The sequence below is a fragment of the Eleginops maclovinus genome, chromosome 19 (assembly GCF_036324505.1).
Source record: "Eleginops maclovinus isolate JMC-PN-2008 ecotype Puerto Natales chromosome 19, JC_Emac_rtc_rv5, whole genome shotgun sequence".
Classification (NCBI taxonomy): Eukaryota; Metazoa; Chordata; class Actinopteri; order Perciformes; family Eleginopidae; genus Eleginops; species Eleginops maclovinus.
Window position 1 is genome coordinate 10,153,721 of NC_086367.1, and position 22,905 is coordinate 10,176,625.

The 22,905-nt window shown below is 39.6% G+C and overlaps 3 protein-coding genes and 1 non-coding gene across 4 annotated transcripts in view; all 4 read left to right on the top strand.

Moving 5' to 3' along the window:
* dlgap2a (discs, large (Drosophila) homolog-associated protein 2a) overlaps positions 1-489 on the top strand; it is a 146,373-nt gene extending 145,884 nt beyond the window's left edge. Inside the window, exon 14 of the mRNA XM_063909258.1 lies at positions 283-489. Coding sequence (XP_063765328.1) covers positions 283-489 — 207 coding nt within the window. The remainder of the gene's footprint in view (positions 1-282) is intronic.
* Positions 490-7,931: 7,442 nt separating this feature from the next.
* Positions 7,932-12,170, top strand: cln8 (CLN8 transmembrane ER and ERGIC protein). Its single transcript, XM_063908167.1, has 3 exons — positions 7,932-8,063; positions 8,467-9,077; positions 9,673-12,170. Exons 2-3 carry the CDS (start codon positions 8,538-8,540, stop codon positions 9,997-9,999), a joined length of 867 nt encoding a protein of 288 aa, XP_063764237.1. The 5' UTR covers positions 7,932-8,063; positions 8,467-8,537; the 3' UTR covers positions 10,000-12,170.
* A 735-nt stretch (positions 12,171-12,905) lies between these two features.
* The window catches only part of arhgef10 (Rho guanine nucleotide exchange factor (GEF) 10), a 53,592-nt gene continuing 43,592 nt past the window's right edge, over positions 12,906-22,905 (top strand). Inside the window, exons 1-2 of the mRNA XM_063908165.1 lie at positions 12,906-13,082; positions 19,835-19,944. Of these exons, the coding sequence (XP_063764235.1) occupies positions 19,908-19,944 (37 nt within the window). The 5' untranslated portion in view covers positions 12,906-13,082; positions 19,835-19,907. The remainder of the gene's footprint in view (positions 13,083-19,834; positions 19,945-22,905) is intronic.
* trnai-aau (transfer RNA isoleucine (anticodon AAU)) lies at positions 20,034-20,107 on the top strand. Its single transcript has one exon. It is a non-coding gene; the product is annotated as a tRNA-Ile (tRNA).

Here is a 22,905-nt window from a genome sequence, read left to right on the forward strand (position 1 = left end):
ATTTTCTCAATGATTCAATCACTTCCTTTGAATTAAAAAAAAAATAGCCAAAACTTGATCCTTCTTTAATTCAAATGTACCATGTGGATCAGGATATATTAAAACAATAATTTTGCCTTCTTTTCCAGGCTTTTTGAGACTGTTGGCAACCTTAAATGTCACATTTGTTTGTGATCAGCTCGAAACATGCCAACAGGGTTGCTTAAAAATCTTGAACACTGGGTTTGTTGGTGTTTTTTGATCACTGCTGTCCCCCTTAATCATCCTCTTTTCTTCCTAAAGCCACCGGCTCCTGTACCAAAGAAGACAATTCGACAGAGGAGTTTGATGACACGGGAGAAATCCCTGGACCTCCCAGACCGGGGGCGGCAGGAGGCCCGGCGGCGGCTCATGGCAGCCAAGCGTGCGGCCTCCTTCCGGCAGAACTCAGCCTCAGAGCGAGCAGACAGCATCGAGATCTATATTCCTGAGGCTCAGACTAGACTTTAAAGAGACGGGGTCCAGGGTCGACACGTCTCCCTGCACCCACGTTCAAACAACTTTAAAACTAGCCTTTTTTCTATACTGCTACTCTCTCTACTCTTCCTTTCTCCATCTGTTGTCTGATCTCAATAGCCATCTTCAAAGCCCATCACCAACACCATTGGTCTGTAGGATGTGCCAAGCCTCTTCTCCCATTACCAGGATAAGTGTTAGCAAGAAATGTACGTCTGACATGGGTTGGTTGGGTTTCTCCTTGGTTTGCTGGGGATTGTGATCCCCAGCCTACACACTCTCTCATCCAATGTCCTGGATGGGTAAGGCTGTAGTTTTTCAGCATTTTGCAAAGTGCCATTTAAAAAGTGCAGCTTTGAAAACCTACCAGCAACCAGGCCTTTGAGCTAAAACGAGTAAATGAGAGAAACTATAAGTTATTTCAAGTTATTCAAAAATGGTAAAAGTGAGTTAACCCTTCAGTATTTTTCAATAATTTAAGGTTATGACTCTTTTTTGTGTTTCTCTGGTCTTTTATGGGGGGTAAATGTTAATTATAAGCTAAATATCACACAATTGTTGTAAGTTCAAACACTTTGAAAAGTGCCAATGCTTGAAATACCTCAACTATGTGCATGTGGCACTGATCACCCACTCAAGGTTATTCAGGCAGCCCTTATAAGCTCTGGACTGGTCAGTGTTGAAAAATGCAGCTTTCTACTCAATCTGGTTGTGGTCAAAGGTTTTTTCTTGGTCTGGATTGGTGGATGAATTACATCTTTCAGCTCATTCACATGCACATTTCAACAAACGTTCCTATATATCTCTTTGCCAACTTTCTAATACCGACATTTACTTGAAGCTGAAAACATGCAAGTCTTGTGCCAACATTTTCATTCTGTCGATGCAGTAGAAAAAAAAACTGAAGGTTTGTGTAACTCCTTAGATCAAAATGTGTAGACAAATGCACTTATGCACTTATTACAATTCTCTCTATTTCCAAGGGAAATGTACATACCCACATTCACAATAGTACTGTTGTATTTTTGAATTGTGAGCGGGAAGAATATTTATCTTGTATTTTGTTTTTGTCATGTTCCCTTCTTGTATGCTCTCTCTATTGCTTTTGACAATTTCTAGATGTGTTGCAAATATACAGCGGCTCAATCACACTAACACACAAAACCACACTGCTGTGTTTTCATCTAACAAACCTCTCAGGCCCTTTCAAGTAACCCCCTCAGCCACAGTTAATGAGGAATGATAGGAAAACTGCCAAAACTTAGACAAAATATCTGCATATGAGTTTCACTCATCCACAAAGTGATTTGTAACCTTTATATTTCTTGAAAGGCTCTGTGAAGATAAAAGCCCCCTGAGCAGCAGTATCATAACTGCATTAACGAGGCAAGGTTGGGAATTAATGAAGCTAAAATGGGGCAAAGGCATTCCAGAGGGATGCGAGCAGCAAGTCCCAAAAAACTTAAACATCAAACGTTTGTTGAAACACATAAGGAATGAGACATTGTCTGTGGCTGTGCAGACCAGTGTGTGATGATTTGTCACAATATGATGGATTGGACTTTGAATCCCATCACAATTTTGATATGTACCAATTAGTCCAGCTCTTCGTATGTTCAACCTTAGCTTAGAGATAGGGCTAAGTGAAGATTTCCACATCATATTAAAACAAGTTGCCCACACAAACAAATATTGTAGAATAGATACACACAAACTTGCTTGTGTAACTAGCCTAACCTAGCTAACTGAACCAATTGGCAAGCTGATGTTAGCTTGGTAACATACAGTATGACACATTTAGCGTAAGTAATAAAATAATTAATATCAAATAAGTTGACATGTCTCCAATGTCTTTTATCAATAATGTTAAATGTCATAGAAAAAACACACCTCACTCACATTAAATAATCGTATGCTAATAACCTACTGGCTAATTGACTGTTAGCATAACGTGCAAGCTAAGTTACCCTTAGCATAATCAGATATTGCCAGCCAGCAATTACTGCTAACTCTGAAACACATTTCTAGTTTAAATACTAAATGCTTACTAGCTTGGACTTTTTTGAATTTTTTAGTAAATAACCAGTTTCAATTTAGCCAGTAGTTATTAAGAACTCAAGGAGGGTTTACATACACACATTTAGCAATGGATTAACGAATAACTGGTGCAACCTTTTACACATGATGTAAAAGTGGAAACCTAAAGTTCTTACATTAGAGTCTTCATTGGTGATATTGGTAGAATTGACCTCTAAGCAGTTTTAAGTAGATTTCTCATAAAGGTAAACTCATCTTAAGCCAAAAGCTAAAATTCTGCACTTTATTATTCATTTTTGATGACATCAGTCTTAATCACGTTGCCAATTTCACTTTGCTTATACAGTGAATGTACGGTATCCAAATCACTGGCCTAAAAACTGTCATCTCTTGGTAAAATTGATTTAACATTGTACTGCTCTTAATCAATTAATACAGTACCAGAAAAATAATGAATTCAACACAATGCACTGTCAGCTGATCAATATATTACATTTTGGTCGAGCAATTGTGCCATTGTTTATTACGGGATGGAAGTAGGGAAATTTATCAGTGACACAAATTACATTTCTCTGAATATATATATTTTTTAATGCATACATATTTTGTTGATTTGATTGTGTGTATATCTTGTTTTTGTAGCACAATGCTGACATAATCAGAGAAGAGAGGTGAAATCAGGGGTCAGTTTGGCTTGATTTCCATTTCTATCAAACTGTGGCCTGACCTGCACATTTCATTCTCACACACAGCCCTCAAAATCATATGCTTTCTCCTGTTCTCCTGAAACATATTTTTGTTACTGAACCATAGCGTATAATACCTTTTTTTTTTGCGCTACAAATTGTATTTATTGTCAAATGCATCCAGATTTTTTTATCATATGCAGGACTCTGTGTGAGAATTCAGGCTCTCAACCCATCATGACACCATGTTTAGTCCTAAGTGTGTTTTACTTACCATATCATAATGCGTGAGACAAAGTTTAAATATAAATTGTTGTAGCAGAGCTCAAACAATACAGTTCAGAGAGCCAACAAGTATACTCAGTCTAACAAATCACCAAGTAACCAAAGTCAGCGATAGTATTTCAGATATGCATTGCACTACTTCAATTAAAGATCTGGCTTTTAGAAGCGCAAGGCTGGATTACACATTTCTTTAAAAGCACACCCATCTTTAAGTCTGTGGTTTTTTTCATTGCAGAGGCAGGGACCTTTAATAGTATGACAGTGGGTTTCTGGAAAGCGTTGGGGTGTGTGATGCCAGGCAGTTGGCAGAGCAGAGACGTTCCCCTGCTGTTGCCACAGTGGCAGGCAGACGGCCGAGAGACAGACACGGCCTGACATATGCTGGCTTAGAGGAGACGAGAGCACAGCGCTGAGCCCCAAACTGCTGCTGTTGTGTAGCTGGAAGGCTGTTCTGTGACGATCGCATAGGCGCTGCGCTGGGTATTTTTTAGCCTGCCTTTGACTAAGCAAAGCAGCTTATGTAAGATTTTCGGGTCCTTGGCGAGATCAAGCAAGCAGCCTCTGAGGCCCTTTAAAGCTTGTGTTGATAAATGTATTGCTGAATAATGGCCTGTACTGTAGAACTTAAGCATCAGCACTACAAGCATAACAGAGAAGTTTCTCCTTTATGCAACTTGATCAGGGCTGTGAGGAAAACCTTGGTTCAGTTGAAGAGTCATCCACATAATTAACATAACTCAGTTCCAGATGTCAAAAGGGAACGGAGAATGTTGAACAGGATTTGTGCAGTACAGACACATATTTTAGAAAATGCACAGCTACACTTAGAGGTAAGAGCTGGGGTTGTGAAAAGCATACAATTAGTTGGAGGACCTTCAAGAAAATATTACCTTGGTACCCCTGGGACTCTCCAAGGCAGTTTCTAACAAACTCTCTCAGCTGTAATGTCTGGGTCAAGTTTGTGTCCCAGTGAATTCTTTCATCTCTGAAAAGTTTTGAACTTCTTCACACTACATGCATAGTTTAAAAGGCCTCCTATAACAAAGTGATCTTGGATTTCCTTGAAACATACTAAAGTTGGTGTTTTATGTTGGATCCCCTGTAAGCTTGTGTGGTGCGCATGTGATACTGTGAGCATTGGAGGATTCTATGGTGACTGTGGTGAGATGATGGTAATTTATCAGCTCCACCAAAATCTTGTGAAACCCCCCCAAGGGCAGAAAATGGCAACAGTGTCACATTTAATCATGAGGGCAACAAATAACTACAAGTGCCATCTTTTTTTACTTATCCAGCATACTGTAAAATTGTTACTCTACACAGCCACATTATCATTCAACCATTATAAGTAGGCAAAACATGTTCTGCCATCCCCCACATTTTCCTATTCCCCACCGCATATTTCCATCATTTCATCTGTGGCTTCACTTATGGTACGACTGTCTACTGTCTGCGTTTAAATTTCAAACCCGTGATGTGAAATATTTCAAGGGAACTTTTTTCGTAACATGCTGGTGAAAGAAGTGTCGGACTCACGGACTACAGCACTTCCTTGAACTTGGAATGTGAAACTCTATAATTACTAGATACAAATTTAAAAGGTAGTCGTTTAGCTAAAACTATTTTCATCTCTTGTATATCATATCTATAGTTAAGATGAATATAATGCCAAATATTCATTATTTGTAAAGAAATATATATAGATATATAAATATATAATATATGCTTCATTGAAACATTACTATTTTCTGCATTTGCTCATGTTTTGTTGTTGTTTTTACTTTGTTTGTTTTTTTATAAGCTGATATGATGGCATGCGAAATACTGATTCTGAATGTAGGCTTTTGTTTGTTTTTTTTAAATTACAACACTGTCCCACTGATATGTTATGTATTTATTTAAGTCAAACACATTTGTATTTTTCAATGTGTGTTATTTCAGTGCAAGTCAATGTATCGTTGGGTTATTTTTGTATTATTTAAGTAGTTTGCAACAACATATGCATCTTTTTCCTCCGTTCTTACCTAGCTGAGCTATTGAAAGGTTTTTTGCCTCTTTGAGTAGTTTGGTCATTGCTGAGATCATCCAGTGTAAATAATTCTGCAATTAAATTTTTGAAGAAAAAGTTTGAACAAATGTTTGTCTTTGCGGTGCCTGTTTACTGCTCTACCAATTAGATATAACAATTAGTGAAACACGTGAATGAAAAACAAAGCTTTTGAAATATGAAAAATGAAATATCCCATATTGTCAGGGATGGAAAGTAACTAAGTACATTTACTCAAGTACTGTACTTAAGTACAATTTTGAGATACTTGTACATTACTTGAGTATTGCCATTATATGCTACTCTGTACTTTAACTCCACTACATTTATTTTGTTCCTTCAGCAACTTTTCAGATTTGGATTAATGATGTGAAATATAATCAAAACTTAAATAAGACTTTGGTTACACCTGGAGTAAATTCACAATCTACCCTGCAGTATACAAAATCATTAAAACTAGCTGCTCCTTTACCAGCTTTGAGAACACTTTAATGATCGATAATTATAATCAAAACATACAAATATATTATTCTTAAATGGATCAATTTGCACAATAAGTACTTTGAATTGTGTTACTTTATATTTTGATGCTAATACTTTTCTACTTTTACTTGAGTAACATTTTTAATGCAGCACTTTTACTGTAACAGAGTATTTCTAAACTCTGGTACTTCTACTTTTACTTAAGTACAAGAACTGAGTACTTGTTCTACCTCTGCTTATTGTCAAGGCACTGTAAAGTGTTATTCAGCAACGCAATGTTTGTTCTCAACAAAGATAGTATTCTGTCTCACAGGAGAGAAGAGGTTTTTGACATTTCATGCATATAATATCTATATTTAGGCAGCTTGCTGAAATATCAAGGAAATAAAGATGAAGGGCAGCTCTGAATCCTCCGTCATAAGAAATGGTGTTATTATCTTTTACTGTTCTTTCTGAAGTTATTCAGGAAAGTCACCACCTGAAGCACAGCATGTGGTTGGCTTTTCAATTTTATCCTATTCTCAGTAAGTGCATGTATTAAGAATGGGATTCATCTGTTGATACATAACACTTACAGTTCTGTAGATCAAAGGGCTATTTTCAAAAGTATGATGTCCATTTGAGTGTATCAGGATGTTACTGCAAACTCCAAATCATCAACACAAATCATTAGTCTAAAAATACCATGCACCCAGTTTTTTCTTTTGTTATTTAAGCTAATTATAACTCTTCATTCAACCTAAAGGATTGCATTTGTTCAACTACAAAGTATTTGTCGAGCTGTAATTTCTCCTTTTCCACAAATCTAGCAGGAAGATGCAAATAATTTACAACAATGTTAAGGGAAAACAACTCATCTTCCAGTTTTGTTCTTATTGGACATGTCAAAAAAGCACATTAGCTGTTAGTTATTCATTCATTTTCTAGGGTTAGGTCATTTCCATAAAGAGATAGATAGAACTCAACCCTCACTCAGTCTCAAATACAAGGCAAGGATACCCCCTGCTGGGCAAAAAGAGAAAGGCAGGTTTCTTCCTTTTATTACTTTGTACTGATACAAGACGTTTAATTAGTTCTGCCTTGTAGGAAGGTCAGCCCCTGAACCAGGGAATGTTGTCGTTGATACTTTAATGTACGGTTAATACATTTTCAAGGAATTGGGGCTCTGGTTTGGGAAGCTTATCGACATTTCATTGCAGTTTGTGGGAGTTGACATGCTGAAGCTTTTACCTCAAACCTTTTTCAGTGGAATGAAGATCACATAAACATTACAGATACTGTGGTGTCTCTGATAACTGACTGAGAGCATACCAGTAGCCTAATGGCACCAGCAGCTCCTGCAGGCCAGATGCATTTATCTGATGGTGGTTGAGCTCGAACCCGTCACAACAGTGTCCTGGTTTCCTCCCGCTCCTTTATGAATAATATGCATGTTGTATCTCTGTGGCAACAGTTCTGTGGTTATCTGAATTGTATGTTTCAATGTGTGTTATCACTATGGAAAAATGCCAAGTGTGTGCCCCTTGATTCCTGCTCAGTGAGGAAAAAGCTGCACCATATCGTGCAAACCTGTGCATGGAGATTAGAAATATCAAATGATAGTAATTTTAAATAAGTACCCATATGTCTTAGAACATGTTTCATATTTATTTGTATAATGTATTTGAATGACTAAATATAATCCGATTTGTTTATCTATGCTAATAACTTTGTGTATTGTGCATTGGTTATATTTACAACGGCAATGTTTGGTTTTATAAGAGCAAACCACACAATATGGACAAAATGCACGAGCCAGGAGATAACCAATAGGATGGGGTTCTTCCGTAACGGAAGAGATGTATTAACCAATGGAATGTCCGGATGTTTAAAGTAGGCGTCACTTCCTGTTTGCAAGTCATATGACCAAATTGAAGTCGTGTGATGTGAATTGTGGAAACTGCAGAAACACAAAACGCACTGGGACACTGTGTTCAGCGGGAACTCCTCTGGTGGATATGTTCGTAATGATGTCAGCTAACTAGTTTGTGGTGAGTAAGAATGAATACAAGAATTATCAATATTATTATTAGTAACCAGCGAAGTCACACACTTTTTGGTTGTTGTGTTGTTGTGCTAACTTCACAACACAGTCACTGTATGTTGACGTTAAAATGTGACTGACTCATCAAGTTCTAAAAGGGCTTAAAGCTTGGCTTGGCGATAAACTATAGGGGGATTCTTTTTTACATGTGTGGAAGTGGTTATGTTGTTATTACCGAGTGACTGCAAACATTTTTTCTCTTATAACATTTAAAGGTTCATACAAGCGGAAAAAAGTCGTTTTATATAAACCATTTACAGAGTCGTGTTACTCAATGGAGCCTGTGTACACCTGTTGTTTGTTTCTACTTATGGTAATGTATTTAATGTGTGTTCTCTGTTGTTATGTAGTTGACCCACACGTCATGCATCTACGAGCCCCTTACAGCCTCACCTCTAGCTGAGCCTCTCCCTCAAACATCATGGATCCTGATCAACAGACCAGCCCTCTCCCCCATCCCAGTGCAGAGTACTTGTCTTGGGACTACCGCCTTCAGCTTATTGGCCTTGGCTTTGGCTTCTATGCAGGAATATTTCTCCTCTGCCACCCCCTGTCTGGGGCCTTCTCCAGCACCTACAACTCCCTGATAGCTAAGGAGAAGGTTTTCTGGAACCTCGCTGCAACTCGGGCAGTTTTTGGCATCCAGAGCACCGTGGTGGGCCTCCGATGCCTGGTTGAGGACTCAGCATTAACCAGAGACAAAGTGAGAGGGCAAGAAGACTGGTCCTGGTTCAATGTCCTCACAGCCACTGGTTTCTTTGTGTTTGAGAATGTAGCTCTTCATGTTTCCAGTGTGGTGTTTCGATCATTTGATCTGCCACTGGCGATGCACCACTTCTTTGCCCTGTCAGGATACGCAGGAGCAGTGATGTGGGATTCAATGGGCCACTTTTTGCCGATGGTTACACTGCTGCTGGAGATGAGCACGCCTTTCACATGTATATCCTGGATGTTACTGAAGGTAGGGACCCATTGGTGTATTTGGTTCTGCGATACTAACTGTACCGTCTTTGCTCCATACATGTCTTGCACATGGCATCCCTCAATATAATACAAATAATTGTCTGTTGCATGTGATGCTTTATTAAACCCTTTTCTCACTGGACTAAACACCTACTAACATCTAGCTAACTGCATCAGTGGGAAAGGTTACAAGTGGCTTTCATTTTCTGGTCAAATGATGAGTCACAGGTATTTATCGTCTGCCAGTGATGGAAAACCTGTTTGACTAATTTGCAACATGAGGCACATTGAAGTTAATATAATGAGCAGGGGTATGGACAATAATTAACACAGACATGCTCTCACAGATTCTTCTCAACTACCACAGATATTTCAGGAAGTGTCATAAGGTTTCAGATAAACAGATACAGGTTAACATTCTTAGAAGGAGGAAGTTCAACTAAAAACAGATTGAACCAGTACCAGTAACTGTTTCTGTTCCTCCTACTCACAGATCTGATATCAGTACATAAGTTACAATGTTGTGACTATAGTCAAATAAAGAGCAGTCCTTAATATTATGTTCTCTCTTCTTCTTCCTTCCTCTCTGGCAGGCTGGATGGACACGCACCCTGCTTTGGAGAGCCAACCAGTGGGTGATGGTCCACACTTTCCACTGTCGCATGGTGCTCACATACCATATGTGGTGGGTGAGTTTGACCCACTTGAACGAGCTCATTACCCATGTGGCCATGCCCATGCTCCTCCAATTCTTCACTGGCCTCGCTCTGCTCACGTTCATCCTCAACCCTATCTGGACGCACAAGAAGACCATGCAGCTGCTCAATCCTGTGGACTGGAACTTTGGAAACAAACCTGCACCTGTAAACTGCGCCGCTGAGGGTCACTCTGAAGGTTCTGTCAAACCCCACGCCAGCTGATGGGCACCAATGAAGATATTTTCCTACCTTTTTAGGAGGCCATATTTTTTCGTTTTAAGTGATGTGTGAGGTTACTTTGAGAGTGGCGAGAGCTAGAAGGATTGATTGTTTTATACAACTTCTGTGGGAGCAATTTCGGTATTGCAAAGCACAAAGTCAACAAAGTAATGTGAGGATGGACAGCATTCTCAGTCAAGCATGTGAGCCCAGTACAGAAGACACTGTACATTTTGATAGTACATGCAGAAAGACTGATATTTACAAGGTCAGGACAAGATAGTTTATTTTTCATTATCTCTAAGCAAGCACTAGACAAAATATTAACTAAAGAGCTGAGTAATTCAGGACATCATTATCATCATGACATTTGGTGAAACACTAGCAGTTCCTCACAGTATTTGCAAATGATTTAAAAAAAGTCCTTTGTGAACCTTGCGATTTTCTTCACGCTTCACTTTGTTGTTGGTTTATTTTAATTTTTTCCCCATCTGTTAAGCTTAAATGTCATGAGGTTTGGTTATTTTTGGCAATGGAAAAGAACCGTGCTAGTTTCTATCATCTTCAGAACACTGGTTTGGGAAATATCCCGTTTACAAAGGATGTTATTGATTATTTAATTACAATAAAATAATCACAAGCTTTTGACAAGAGCCATTCAGGAGCACAAATGTACAAATGGAAAGCCTGTTAATCAGAATAAGTATAGACAGGAGTCTTAACACTTTTTGCAGCCACTTAACATATGCATTCATTCAATAATTATACCTGATATGGCACAACATAAATCTTTGTCTACTGACAGCTGTTTTGTGTGTTGCTAATAATAATGGCAACAGGCAATTCATAAAAAGTTCTGCGGGACATGATATAAGACAGGGGAAATTATGTTAGGATTCATCAAACCACGCAGTAATCATATGGCCTTTTTAATACTTTGCCCTTTGGTGCTTAAGTTTAAATATTAGGGTTCAATAGGCTATTCATTGCAGCTATTACATATGAAGTGGACAATTTGATCAGTACATTTACTGGAGTTCTGCAATGGGAGCCCTCCCTCAGAATAGAGGGATGTATTTAACACCTTTAAAGTACTTTCCTTTGTTTGTGGAAGAGAGTGCAGGACTGGTCCATTCCATTTTTGGTTTAAAATGGAGATGTGATGTTTCAAACCTTTAGTAGTGTTATTAAAGATGAACTAATGTTGATCCTGATCTATTTTTGTTGCCATTTTGAGTCAAGTAAGGTGTTATTTCTACTTATGCAATATCTGAATCTGGGAAAATGTGAGGTTTTTCACACAATATCCTCATTGTACTGGAATCCTTGGCATCGTGTCTTAGGATTGTCCATTGTCGTATCTCGTCGTAGCTTTTGTTTAGTTCACTCTGAAGCAAACTGGTCCTTTACATTGTGTTTTGTCTTTAACAGCAGCACTGCTCTAGCTCATATGTACGTATGTTTAACATCTGAAAAAGTATAGACATATAATGTTTACCCTTAGTATGAATCTATTTTCAAAAGTGACAGCTTTAGAGTATTAAGCAACACCTTGATTTGGGCCTGAGAAGTACGAAGCTGGGTTTCGCTCATCAAAATTATCCAAATAACTGTAATCTGCCTCAGGATGATGGAGACACATTGTATCCTTTTGAATGGATTGTTTTCTACATCTGATCTTACTATAGTATTACTAAAACATGACTAATATCGAAGAGAGTTTGATTTTCACTTTACATTTAATTTGTTGTGAAAGCATATCATTAACATTATGAGATGGGTGGAGGATTTCCTGTGAGCTCTAAGGTTTAACATCCTGTCTGTGTTGGGAAATGCAATAACATGAGTTAATTTGAGTGACAAAATAAATGGTTGGCTCTCAAACTGCATTGTGTCTCGTGGTTTTGTTCGTTATTAAGGCTGTGCAGAAGAGCAGTGGTACCCAGACTTAGGGTTGTCAAAGCTTTTACAAGCAACTCTTAACAGGAGATAATCTGCTTTTTTTGTATACCCCTTTTTACCCCACCTATTTTTTTCTAGGCTCTTGTCTTTTTATGTTATATGTTCTTGTTTATGTTCGCACTGTGGGACTGCCAGAAATGGTATTTCAATTTTTGTGTATGTATAACACATGTGGAAACTTTGACAATAAAGTGGACTTTGACTTTGAAAAAGTATTAAAATTCCTCATTAACACAAACTTCAAAAACAGTATATCAGTTGTTCTGCATTATGCATTGTCATACATTGAATATAATGTGAAATATCCATTAAATATGTCCCTAAATGTGGTCAGGTGATGTCTGTTTACTCCATGAAAGAAAAAGGGCCACGCTTAATGAAAAGGCTTTTGAACCACTGCTATAGAGCATCCGCCTGTAGGTGGCAGAATAGGAGTAATTAACGTTGTATGTTCTGTGTCCGTTTTTCCCATTTGACCAGACATCCTTTTCATCAGCCACTTTCTTCCAGTTCAAATGTGATTATATTACAACCTTTTTAACAGGGTTTTGTTACAAAGCGGACAAGTTCGATCCTTCCAACACTATTGGCAATAATGAAAAGTAATAACAAACTTGTATCTTTCCATCACAATATAGAAGGGACAGTGACAAAGTAAACGCACATGTGTTTCAAGCAAAGCTCCTGAAAAGGCCTTGATAGTTTAAAAAAATGTAAAAGTTAATTTATTTGACGTAAGAACATTTTTCCAACATCATCTCCGGACAGCTGTTTCAAAGGAGCCACCTCACACGTCACGTGTCCGTTGGGAACTCCTCAGTGATCCCGAGCCGATCCTACAGGAGAAGACGTTGGAATCTTGATTGACGTTGTGTCCAGCCAATCCCAGCATGCCTATCTTGACTTGTTGGCCAATCAGCTGCTTAGAAGAGGTAAAGGGTGTTCATGGATGGAGTCAGTTTGCATCGAAGAGAGTGAAGTTAAAAGAAGTACACTGAGCGAGCACTGGATGTGTTTTGATGTGTTTTAAGTTGAGAAGAAGTCAGAAATGCACCACGCTTAACACTTGCTCTGTTTTTCTGCGAAAGGATAAGGGTATTTTTCTGGAAACAAGTCATAATATGGTGAGTTGATGACATTCTTCTAAGTTTCTGAAAAAGTTTTAGATATCCCTAACATATCTGTTCGCTAACTGTTAGTTCAGGTGAGCAGTTATGTGGGGGTAAACGATTGAGAAAATGTCATGTCAAGTGTTTGCTTTTGCGTTATCAGTGAAATAAGTGTATTTTTGTTTAAACATGCTGCATTGGGAGATGGCTATAACGTGGCGCCTCAGCTAACTTTGCAAAGTTGCCAACAATGTCATCTAACTTCTGTAACTATTTTATGTTAGCTTAACTACTGCGTCATAAGACGACTTTAACAGGTAGAAGTGCTCATTTTTTCCAACTGAATAGGATACTATATTTCCCTGCCTGTGTCGTGTAACATTTTGACAGATGTTGAACATAACTTATACTTTCTGAACCCTTCCTCAAGGATACAATTGCAGGTGCTTTTGGCATTTATAAGAAAGATGAGACTGAAAAACAATGTCAAGTTTGCCATCTTGAAAAAAAAAAACACAACTTCATTCATACGTTTACATGTTTATAATTTACATGTATATACATGTAAATTATAAAAAGATCCATGTGGAATTTATCATTTTAAAGCTTTGAATACGTAAGAATGTGTTCCTGAACTGCAGCAGTGGGCCCATCTACAAATTCAAGTAGTCATGCATAGCATTCCTCAGTGAGAGCCATGCAAGGCTTCAGTCAACTGGAAGATCCGTCTAAACAGGTAGTAAAACCAAGATTTAATAAACTGTTTCTCTGAGTAGTTTACTTTCTGTACAGCAAAAGGCAAGTGCATTCAGGAATGTATGAAGCCCAACCTCCAGAAATAGTTTGATTACAATGAGTGCTTTGATCTTCATTTGTTTTGTCTAGTTTCATGCATGTCTAGTTCACTCAGCCAGGATACGGGAGAGATTTAGTGGGAATCACACACACGTACATGTACACAACAATCTCTTCCAGTCATTTGTTAGGCAAATACCCACAGTGGCCCGCCTGCAAATACAGATGCTTAATATCTTCCCACATTGCTATAACACCTCCTAACAAAGGCTGACCAAATTGACCTGCTCAAATTCACTGCAATTTCCTAATGTGAGCACTCATGCAAGAGTCCTTTATGTGGGACATTTTCTCATCATCAAAAACCACGGACACCCTTACCGTGGATGTTTTCAGGCATCTCTGGGACAAAAATGTCAGTGTTTCGTAGAAAGGAATGCTCCCAGTCAATGCTAATGCTATGTGCCTGTTATGCAGATGATTGCATTTTAGCATCTTATCAAAGTCATCGTAATGATCATTTACAGAGTACCGAACAGCTATATCCTCTCCTGTCATTAGTAGTCTGCAAACACAGATGCAGTTCAGTGGTGGAGAAGTGCCAGGAATTGCAAATTGCTAAAGTAATTGTGACGAGGCAGTGACTTTACTTTGCCAATAGCCTTGCGTTATGGACTCACAGTGGTTGAGCAGAGGAGCATACCATTCATTTTTAAAAAGGCCATAATGGATTCTTTGTCCACCCACCACCACCACAGTAAGGACCCCCTGAGATAAGACATGGATTAGCAACATAGTCCAGAACAGCTGAGAAAGAGAAACCACTGCTCTCCTGCAGGTGGATGTGTGAAATTGTTTGCATACCACACACTAGTTTAGCAGATGGGAACATATGTCAGATATATTTAGTGCTAAAGACATCGTTTTATAGTATTCAACTTACCAGACATTGTATACTGTTTGTTTCTGAGGCATTGTTCCCCCTTTTTGACAGTAAAGGAATGAAGGACAGGAAATGAAGGGGGAGGGGTAAGGAGGGTTATGCCATGTCACACAAAGTCAGCAATAATTGAGCCGGACACATTGCAGTTTTATGGGAGCCATAATAGACCTCCCTGTGACCAAGATTTCAACCACTATGCTCTATGCATCGAGCTGAGGAGGACGAGTCTGCTTTGCGATGAGTAGTGTCAGGGGTCAATGGCAACCTTGGCTTCAGAAGGAGTCTCCACCCTTTGAAGGCAGTGCAGGGACTGCAGTGACGGTCCAGGGCAAAGCTGTTATCCTCTGGTAATTTATTGCAATCGGACTCAGTTGCTCTATTCATATTAAAATGCATTCAGAGCTGAAATCCAGCCCGTCAACAAAAGCCCTAAAGAAGTAGCCTAGCTGCGTATCCACTGCTCACCACACACTAAATAGTGCTCTCCTGGTGACATGTTGGACTCTCAAGCTTTTAGTGTTGTTCACTGGATGGGTGGAGACCAGTGAAGAGCGGTGACATCCAACACTAAGGCAGTTTTCAAATGGACACCATGTTTTAAATATTATACAGCCACAGGCTTTCATTTTGTCCAGGCTGGGAAGGTTCTGTCAGTATTCTGTCTTTTACCGTAAACAAAAACTGCTTCATAATACTTACTTCCCACAATTAAACGCAAATCAATTTCTATCTTTTTGTTTTAATGTACATTTCTGGATTTTCTTTTTGATATTCTGTCTCTGACTGTTAAAATAAACGTATCATTACAAGTATAGATTTTTAATTTATTTGTAAGAGGGCAAACCAAAAATCGGCAGGGGATCAAATCCTTATTTCCTTCACTGTACATAATGTTTATACTACATACCGTTATGTGATGTGGGACGCCATGCAGTAATGAGTGGTAGCATCGCGCTGACCACATTCTGCTTGAAACAGGGCTCCAGAGCTGGTAGCTGAATCTACTCGCATGTCCAATATTTTCACACCTCTGACAGCAAGTGAAAACGCTGCAGCCGCAGGCCTCATTATTGACGTGCAATCCCCACAATCCACTTCCATCAGACCTATCATTTCTACTGGGAGCTGATGGTGAATACCAGACTCATCTTCTGCTTGTGTTGATTGTTTAGTTAGTTTGTTGACAGCAGGTTTATTTACACTGAGTGGGACTGTAGAAACTAAATTAAAGTATAGCTATGCTTGCTCAGCTACAATTAATTATGATATTTATGTGAAGATGCTTTTCATTTATCCCATGCTAATCTAATCAACAGTTTGCACGGAGTCATGATTCTCACTTTTTAAGTCAGTGATCTGGTGACTGTTTGTGAGCTTCCCCACCCTTTTTGAGGTCATCGTGGGTGGTGAAATGTGGTGTGTTGGAACAAGTACGGTTAGGTAGCTTGTTGCAATGTAGTTACAGCACACAAGCAATATGTAATACAATTAAACTCTTATATGACACATAAGCTACTAAAACCTTTCCTACAAGTTCTTTCAACTCTTAAATACTGTCTCAAGAGGTACATGTTCCCTCTTTATAATGCTGCAGTGTCCTATCCTCCCCTGAACCCCCCTCCAATACGTCAACTTTACTTTGTTCAGCCTGCCCGTTCGCTCGTTGCATGGCATGGATGTGCTGTTGTCAGTCGAAGCCTGAATATTGAAATCCTGCCAGAAGCAGAGGATTGGGACACAGCGCTCAATAAAACATACAGCCAGAGAGCTGCAGAGCTAAAGACAGACACTCACAGCAGCCTCTCCTCCAGGCTTTTGTTTATGACTTTCAGCCCGTGCTTGGAATGCCACTTGTCATGAGTGTGCCCCACAAGAACCCAAACCCCTTACAACACCAGGGAGTCTGAGGCACACACATCACATTTCTGAAGGATCTCTGGTTGCCATAAGTGATGTTTTTTTTCATCTGTTAAAAACATGAAATAGGTGTTTTTCTAATTAGTTACCACATGCTGTTGCGTCAGTCTGACAGTTCTACCATCCCCTTTTTTTTTAACTTTTTAGATTATGTGACATTTGTGCTTTATTATGAACTTATCAACATTTATGGAGCATTAGCAGCCCGTCCATGAATTTAAAATAAAACATTTAAAATGTAATAAACTACTTTAGTGATTGCAGTCTGAGATGAGACGTATGAAATCTAGCTTTAGTAGTGAAATCTAGTAGTTTAGGGTTAATGTAAAGTAGTATCTTTTAGAATAGGAGAACTTTGCAAGAACACTGCAATTGAGAGTTAGACAGCGGCAGAAGGCTCCTTATAAGAAAACATAGGCGGCAATCTATCCTTACCACTCAGGATTATGTTGACGATATGTATGTTAAATATCCTCAACATGTTCTTGATCCATGTCATTGTCAGTAGCAAATTGCCTGCATCACCGCAGCAGGCGAAAGGACTGTTTTCCTGTCTGCACAATTGAACCATCCCAGCGTGTAATGACATGCTCAGCTGAGTCTGTCATCAACCATACGGCTGACTTTACCTCTCTGCTGTCTTCCGCTTTATCCTCAATCATTGCTCTGAAATTAAACTGTGATACAGTACCTTTTTAATTTAACACTAGGCACATAAGCAGATCAATTAATGAAGAAATGATGGTGAATATCTTACAGCCCTCTCTTAAAGATTCTTGACAGCTCATCACCTGCTGGTTTTGTGTGTTCCTGATGCAGAGCTGGCAGTATGGACAGGGCGCTGACAGAGGCCACAGATGTAGGGCGGCTTTAGTTCAGTTGGTCATCTCCGTGGGGTGAGCAAGGTGCTTCACATTTGAAGTCACACCATGCAGGATGTAATTTGTGGAAAGGTGCATTTTTCTTCAAGTGGCTGGTAAAAAAGAAATAGGTATAGTAATTATAGGAGAGAGGAGGATTCTGCAGACTTGTCAGACACGTGAGAAAAAAGGCTTTGTAATGTTAGACAAGGCAATAAAACACGGAGCCAGCTCTTCTGAGAGATGATAAGATCATCTGGTCTTAATGCAAATTACAAACAAGAAGGAGCGTGAACTGAAAGATATGTCTTTTTGTTCACCTGAACGTTAACTTCTTCTCCCTCCCTTCCTTCTTTTTCCTGTTGTCCTAAAACTACGCATGTTTCCAGAAAGATGAGTCACTCCTCAAAGCTCCTGTCAGGCCTGGGCTGTACGTTGTCACTCCTAAATGTGTCGGTCAATTTAAAACCACACGTGTCATGTAACTACTTGTTTCACACTCATCATTCTCCCAGAGTAACCTAGAGAGGGCCTCATCGTCAGTCCTACTATTTGACACTGTAGCTGCGCCTCCTGTCCTTTTCTTTGGATGCCTTTCTCTCGCGTAGGATATTTCTCCTCGGGCCATGCATTTTCTACCTGCCTCTGTTAGCGCTAGCACTCTGTCAGCCGCGCTGTGTTCAGCAGACACTGGCCCTGTGTGCTCACATCCACTGCTCTGGCACTGTGCCCTGCCGATTGCGTGGAGGACAAAGAAGCAGAGGATTTCACATAATTTGTAGACAAAACAAGCTTTGACACTCAGAATTAGTTATCCTTTGGATCATGTTTGCTGCAATACTGTGGTGTAGGTTTGTCTTGTGTTGTGGTCTTCAATTCAACTATAGAGTGGAGAGAATATGAGGCCTATACATACCGCAACAATGGCTGCTTTATATGTCCAAATGATGTCATGACACTGTCATCTGCTCTTGTAGATTCTAGCAAGCTGAAGTAGTCTAGAAATAGTACTTTTAATTTTCCAGAGGAGGCATTCGACAGAAACTGTCACCTCCGGATACAAGTTGTACATCTGCAAACAAAGGCAGTGCTGCTGAGGAATGCGTTGTCTCTCATGCCCATGCAAGTCCAAAGGTCTCTCCTGCCTCAGCATGCTAATGACATCTCCCTGGGACAATGTGTGTGGTTAGCACCAAGTCAAAACACAAATGACCACTGCACCTTAAATCAGAATCAGACATGTTCGTCAGACAGTGGCGAAATGTACACTGTAACAGCAAAGGGACGGTTCAGATAAAGGCAATAACGTGTACACTCGCATATAATAAAAAGATTCAACTATAAAGTACGCATCCATGGTAAAAAAACATGAAGTAGCAGTAATGGTAAAATATTAACATTCCTGCCCTAAACAAGTTTCCTTTTAAAGTAATTTCAAGTCTCCAGGAGAACAGTTTAGGGAAACCTACAGACATGAATCACGTTCCTGGGTTTTGAGTTGCATTTTGAATGCATTGTACAGCCTTTGGCATAATGTAACCTTTGGTAAATCAAGCATGGGCACATTTTTTCCTGCTTTACAGACAAAATGCCTCTAATTTTGAGAAGTACTTGTTGTCTTTACAGTCTCATCTACATTTGATTTTACTGGATCCTATTTTAAATATAGTCTGCAAATGTACTTCTTGTGTGAAACCATTTGATTTAAGGGTTAGTAAGTGTGCTTGTTTTGTAGGACACAGCTGAGTAAACAATGAAAGGATGCATGTTTACTATTGACTCTCTTTAATTCAATTTGTGGCTGCTACAAAGTTTAATTAAAATCTGAACATGATCCTGCTTTGAATAATTCCCCCCTTCTTTTCACAATGGTTTCTCCACATTTTCTTAAAGCCGGTTCATACCCGTGACACATGACACACGCCCAATATTAGCATATGTGAATGTTGTGTCCACTTCAACGCGAGGCATTGACAACAGTCCCTTAGGAGCCTTAAGAGCTTCTTTTGTTTTCATTCACACTGTCATTTGTCTGAATTAGCTTTGGTTCAGATTCTGATGTTGACACAAAAGGTACCAGACCGTGACCGCATCACAGCCTCTGCTGACAAAGTGCTGCTGTGATTGAATAACATTGAATAACAAGTACGGTGGACCTTTTACAGACTGACTGGCTTATGCATAGCTGACTAAATTAATTAGAGCTACTTCTTCCATTTTGTCATCTAATGTGGTTTGTCTCTCTTCTTTAGGAACTTGTGTTGGCCTAGTTGACCCCCTTCATGCTGCTGTCTGAAGAGCTTGTGCCGGAGAAGAGCAGCAAGCATGGACGTGGAAGACTTTCCTCCCCCACCTCCTGAAAGTAAAGTCAACAAAGCTTTGTCACTCACACATGCCCTTAACTTTGCGAAGCCACTTGTCAAAGATTATTGGAACATGCTTTTAAATTTAGGCCGGTTAGCTCAGCTGGTTAGAGCGTGGTGCTAATAACGCCAAGGTCGCGGGTTCGATCCCCGTACTGGCCACAGATTTTGATTGTTGTATAAGACTGTCAAATGTAAGTCACATTTCCCCAACAAAAGTGGACACATCTAGATTCAGCCTCTGACATTGTGGGGAAAATATGCGATTAAAAGATAAATAGGGACAGACAATTGTTGTGGTTTTCAGAAATGTTATTGAACAAATGATTAATTTAAACAATAATTAAATGGGAGATCTTATTCGGATCGACATTGAAATAAATTGTTAGTTGAAGCCTTTTGTAAAACTTCAAGCAGGTCACAGTTGAGTCTAAAAATATCCACAAAGAGCTGATGGAAGATTGTGAGACTGCACCTCTACTCTTGACACATATGTTTGTGGTTTCAAGATTACAGTGTTGAACCTGTAGTGTGAGCTGCTAGCTTCTGTAGGTCATCTTGTGGTCACATGACTTCCTGAAGGGCTACTGAAGCTGGACAGTATAGAGAGTAAACAACTCAGATTCCTCTCCTCCTCTTCTTCGCGGCTGGGGAGTGTGTGGGCAGAGCAACGAGGGAGTAAGAAGGGTGAAATGTGCTGCGCTGCTGTGAGTGCCAGACAATGTGCCTCAGTATTAAACTGAATATGCACACTAACACACACACACACACACAGCCTCGGGGGATAGACACAGGACCGAGAAAGGCTTCGTCTCCAGCTGGCCAGTCACTTGCTTTGTTGCCAGGGCGATGCTGGAGCAGATCGTAACCCGGTGACTCATTTGAGCAGACCATTATGTGGCAGAGCGGGGATAGGACCGCAGAACAGAATCCATATTGTAATTATGAATTGACAATGGGCGCCTCAGCAAGGGGACGCATGTGTATCGCTCCATGATCTTGCATTTAACTTTCTCACTAGGGGTTGAAGGATGAGAGAAATCCTCCAAAGTAAAGATACCTTTTATTATTTCCAGGTTTTTATGAATGAAATCAGAATATATATACAGTATGTGGCTTTGCACTGTAGAGTAAGTTCGACATCAAGCAAAGTCTCCATTATTAATCTTTCTGTTGTCCTCGAGTCCAATTTGACCTGCTCTCAAATGTTTTTATGTTGGGATAAAGGTCTGATTTATGTCATTAGCATAGAAACTAACATGGTTGCTTGTTTACTACGTTTTTCGTTGGTCTTTTGGGATCAATTTGTAAAATCCCTAAACAAAAAAAGTCACTTTAAACTTAGAAATTTGCTTTTATTTTGTGCAAATTAGGACTTTTGACCATCAGTTCAAAAGAAAGAGTCAAACATGTGGTCAGAATAAAGTAGTTTAAAATTGTAACATAGATATAGACGATTATTTAAACTATACACTTTATAACTAGTCAAACAGGGAGGACAACAGTTGATAGAAAGACAACACAAGGGTTAAGCTGCAGGCATGAACCACGACAGCCAGCTATCAATGGACTCATATGCATAGTTGCAGATGCACTATCGAATGGCTCGTCGTGACTGGTCATCTGGCCAAATCTTCTGGCAGAGTCAAGTGTTTCACATCGACACCACACAGAGAGGATCTGAATGCAAATTGGAGCAATTATAGGCGGGATATGAATATACACGACGCAGTCCTGGAGTACCGCTGACTGTAAGCCAGCTAGCCTTATCTCCGTCTCCCACACCATTCATGGAAAACGACAGATAGCATCTCTGTTTCCAGGTTTCCCCTTGGCTCCTTTTCTTTTTTGTTAGTCACGGTTGCAGATGGACATGGGGGTTGCAATGTTGACCCGGACCATTAGTCATTCACAGACCGCTCCTTCACACACTGACTACAGGGTAGAACAAGTACCTGTCAAAGCCTGAGGGGAATGCTACTGGTGATTTAGAGCAGTTTACATTGCTGTGAGGGACTTCAAAGCTACTAGGTTAGCTGCAGGGAGTGTAAGAAGATTTACCTGGTTACTTTCATTGGACCGCTCAGGCCTGCGGGCTTAACTCAGCGTGTTGTAACGGTTAACGTGGTTCTTTTGATGGTAAGTGTGTGTAATGAATAATCTTATCAGTACATCTTTATTGTCACATAAATGCTTCAGTTGACCAGGTCTGACGGGAAGGACATTGCAAATCAAGGGAAAGCAAAACATACCAAGAGGAAAAGGTGTATCCCAGGTGTTACAGGACAGCTTTATGAAGGGTACACTAACCAACCGCAGTCTGCATCTAAAAATGGCCAGATGGTAGAGGCAGTGGTGGGTAGAGTACTGAAAATCTGTACTCAAGTAAAAGTACAATTACTTCCTTCAAAATCTACTTGATTAAAAGTAAATATTCCAATTGGAAAATCTACTCGAGTAAGAGTAAAAAAGTACTTCGTTATAAAGTTACTCAAATTACAAGTTAATTTTTTTTGTATTGGAGTGCTTGGATCAGTGAAAAAGACATAACATGTGTGAGTGAGTAAGTGAGACAGAGAGAGATGCATTCTTCTGTTTTTCCTTTTTTTTAAAGATTTTTCTGGGCAAACAGTGCCTTTAATAGAGTGATAGATATGAAAGGGGGAGACAGAGGGGATGACACGCAGCACATGGTCCCAAGCTGGATTCGAACCCGGGTCCTCTGCTTGGGGACCAAACCCCAGTACATGGTCCATCAGCTCTATCAACTGACCTAAACAACGGCCCAAAGAGATGCATTCTTAAAACATTTCTTCACAAGTTGCTTCATTGTGTGTATTGTTCATTAAACATCTACAAATATATGCTTATTAAAATCAACAAACACAAGACCGACAATAACACCATATAGGCCATCAAACAAATGCTTAAACATATATGCTAAAAATGTAATGTGATTT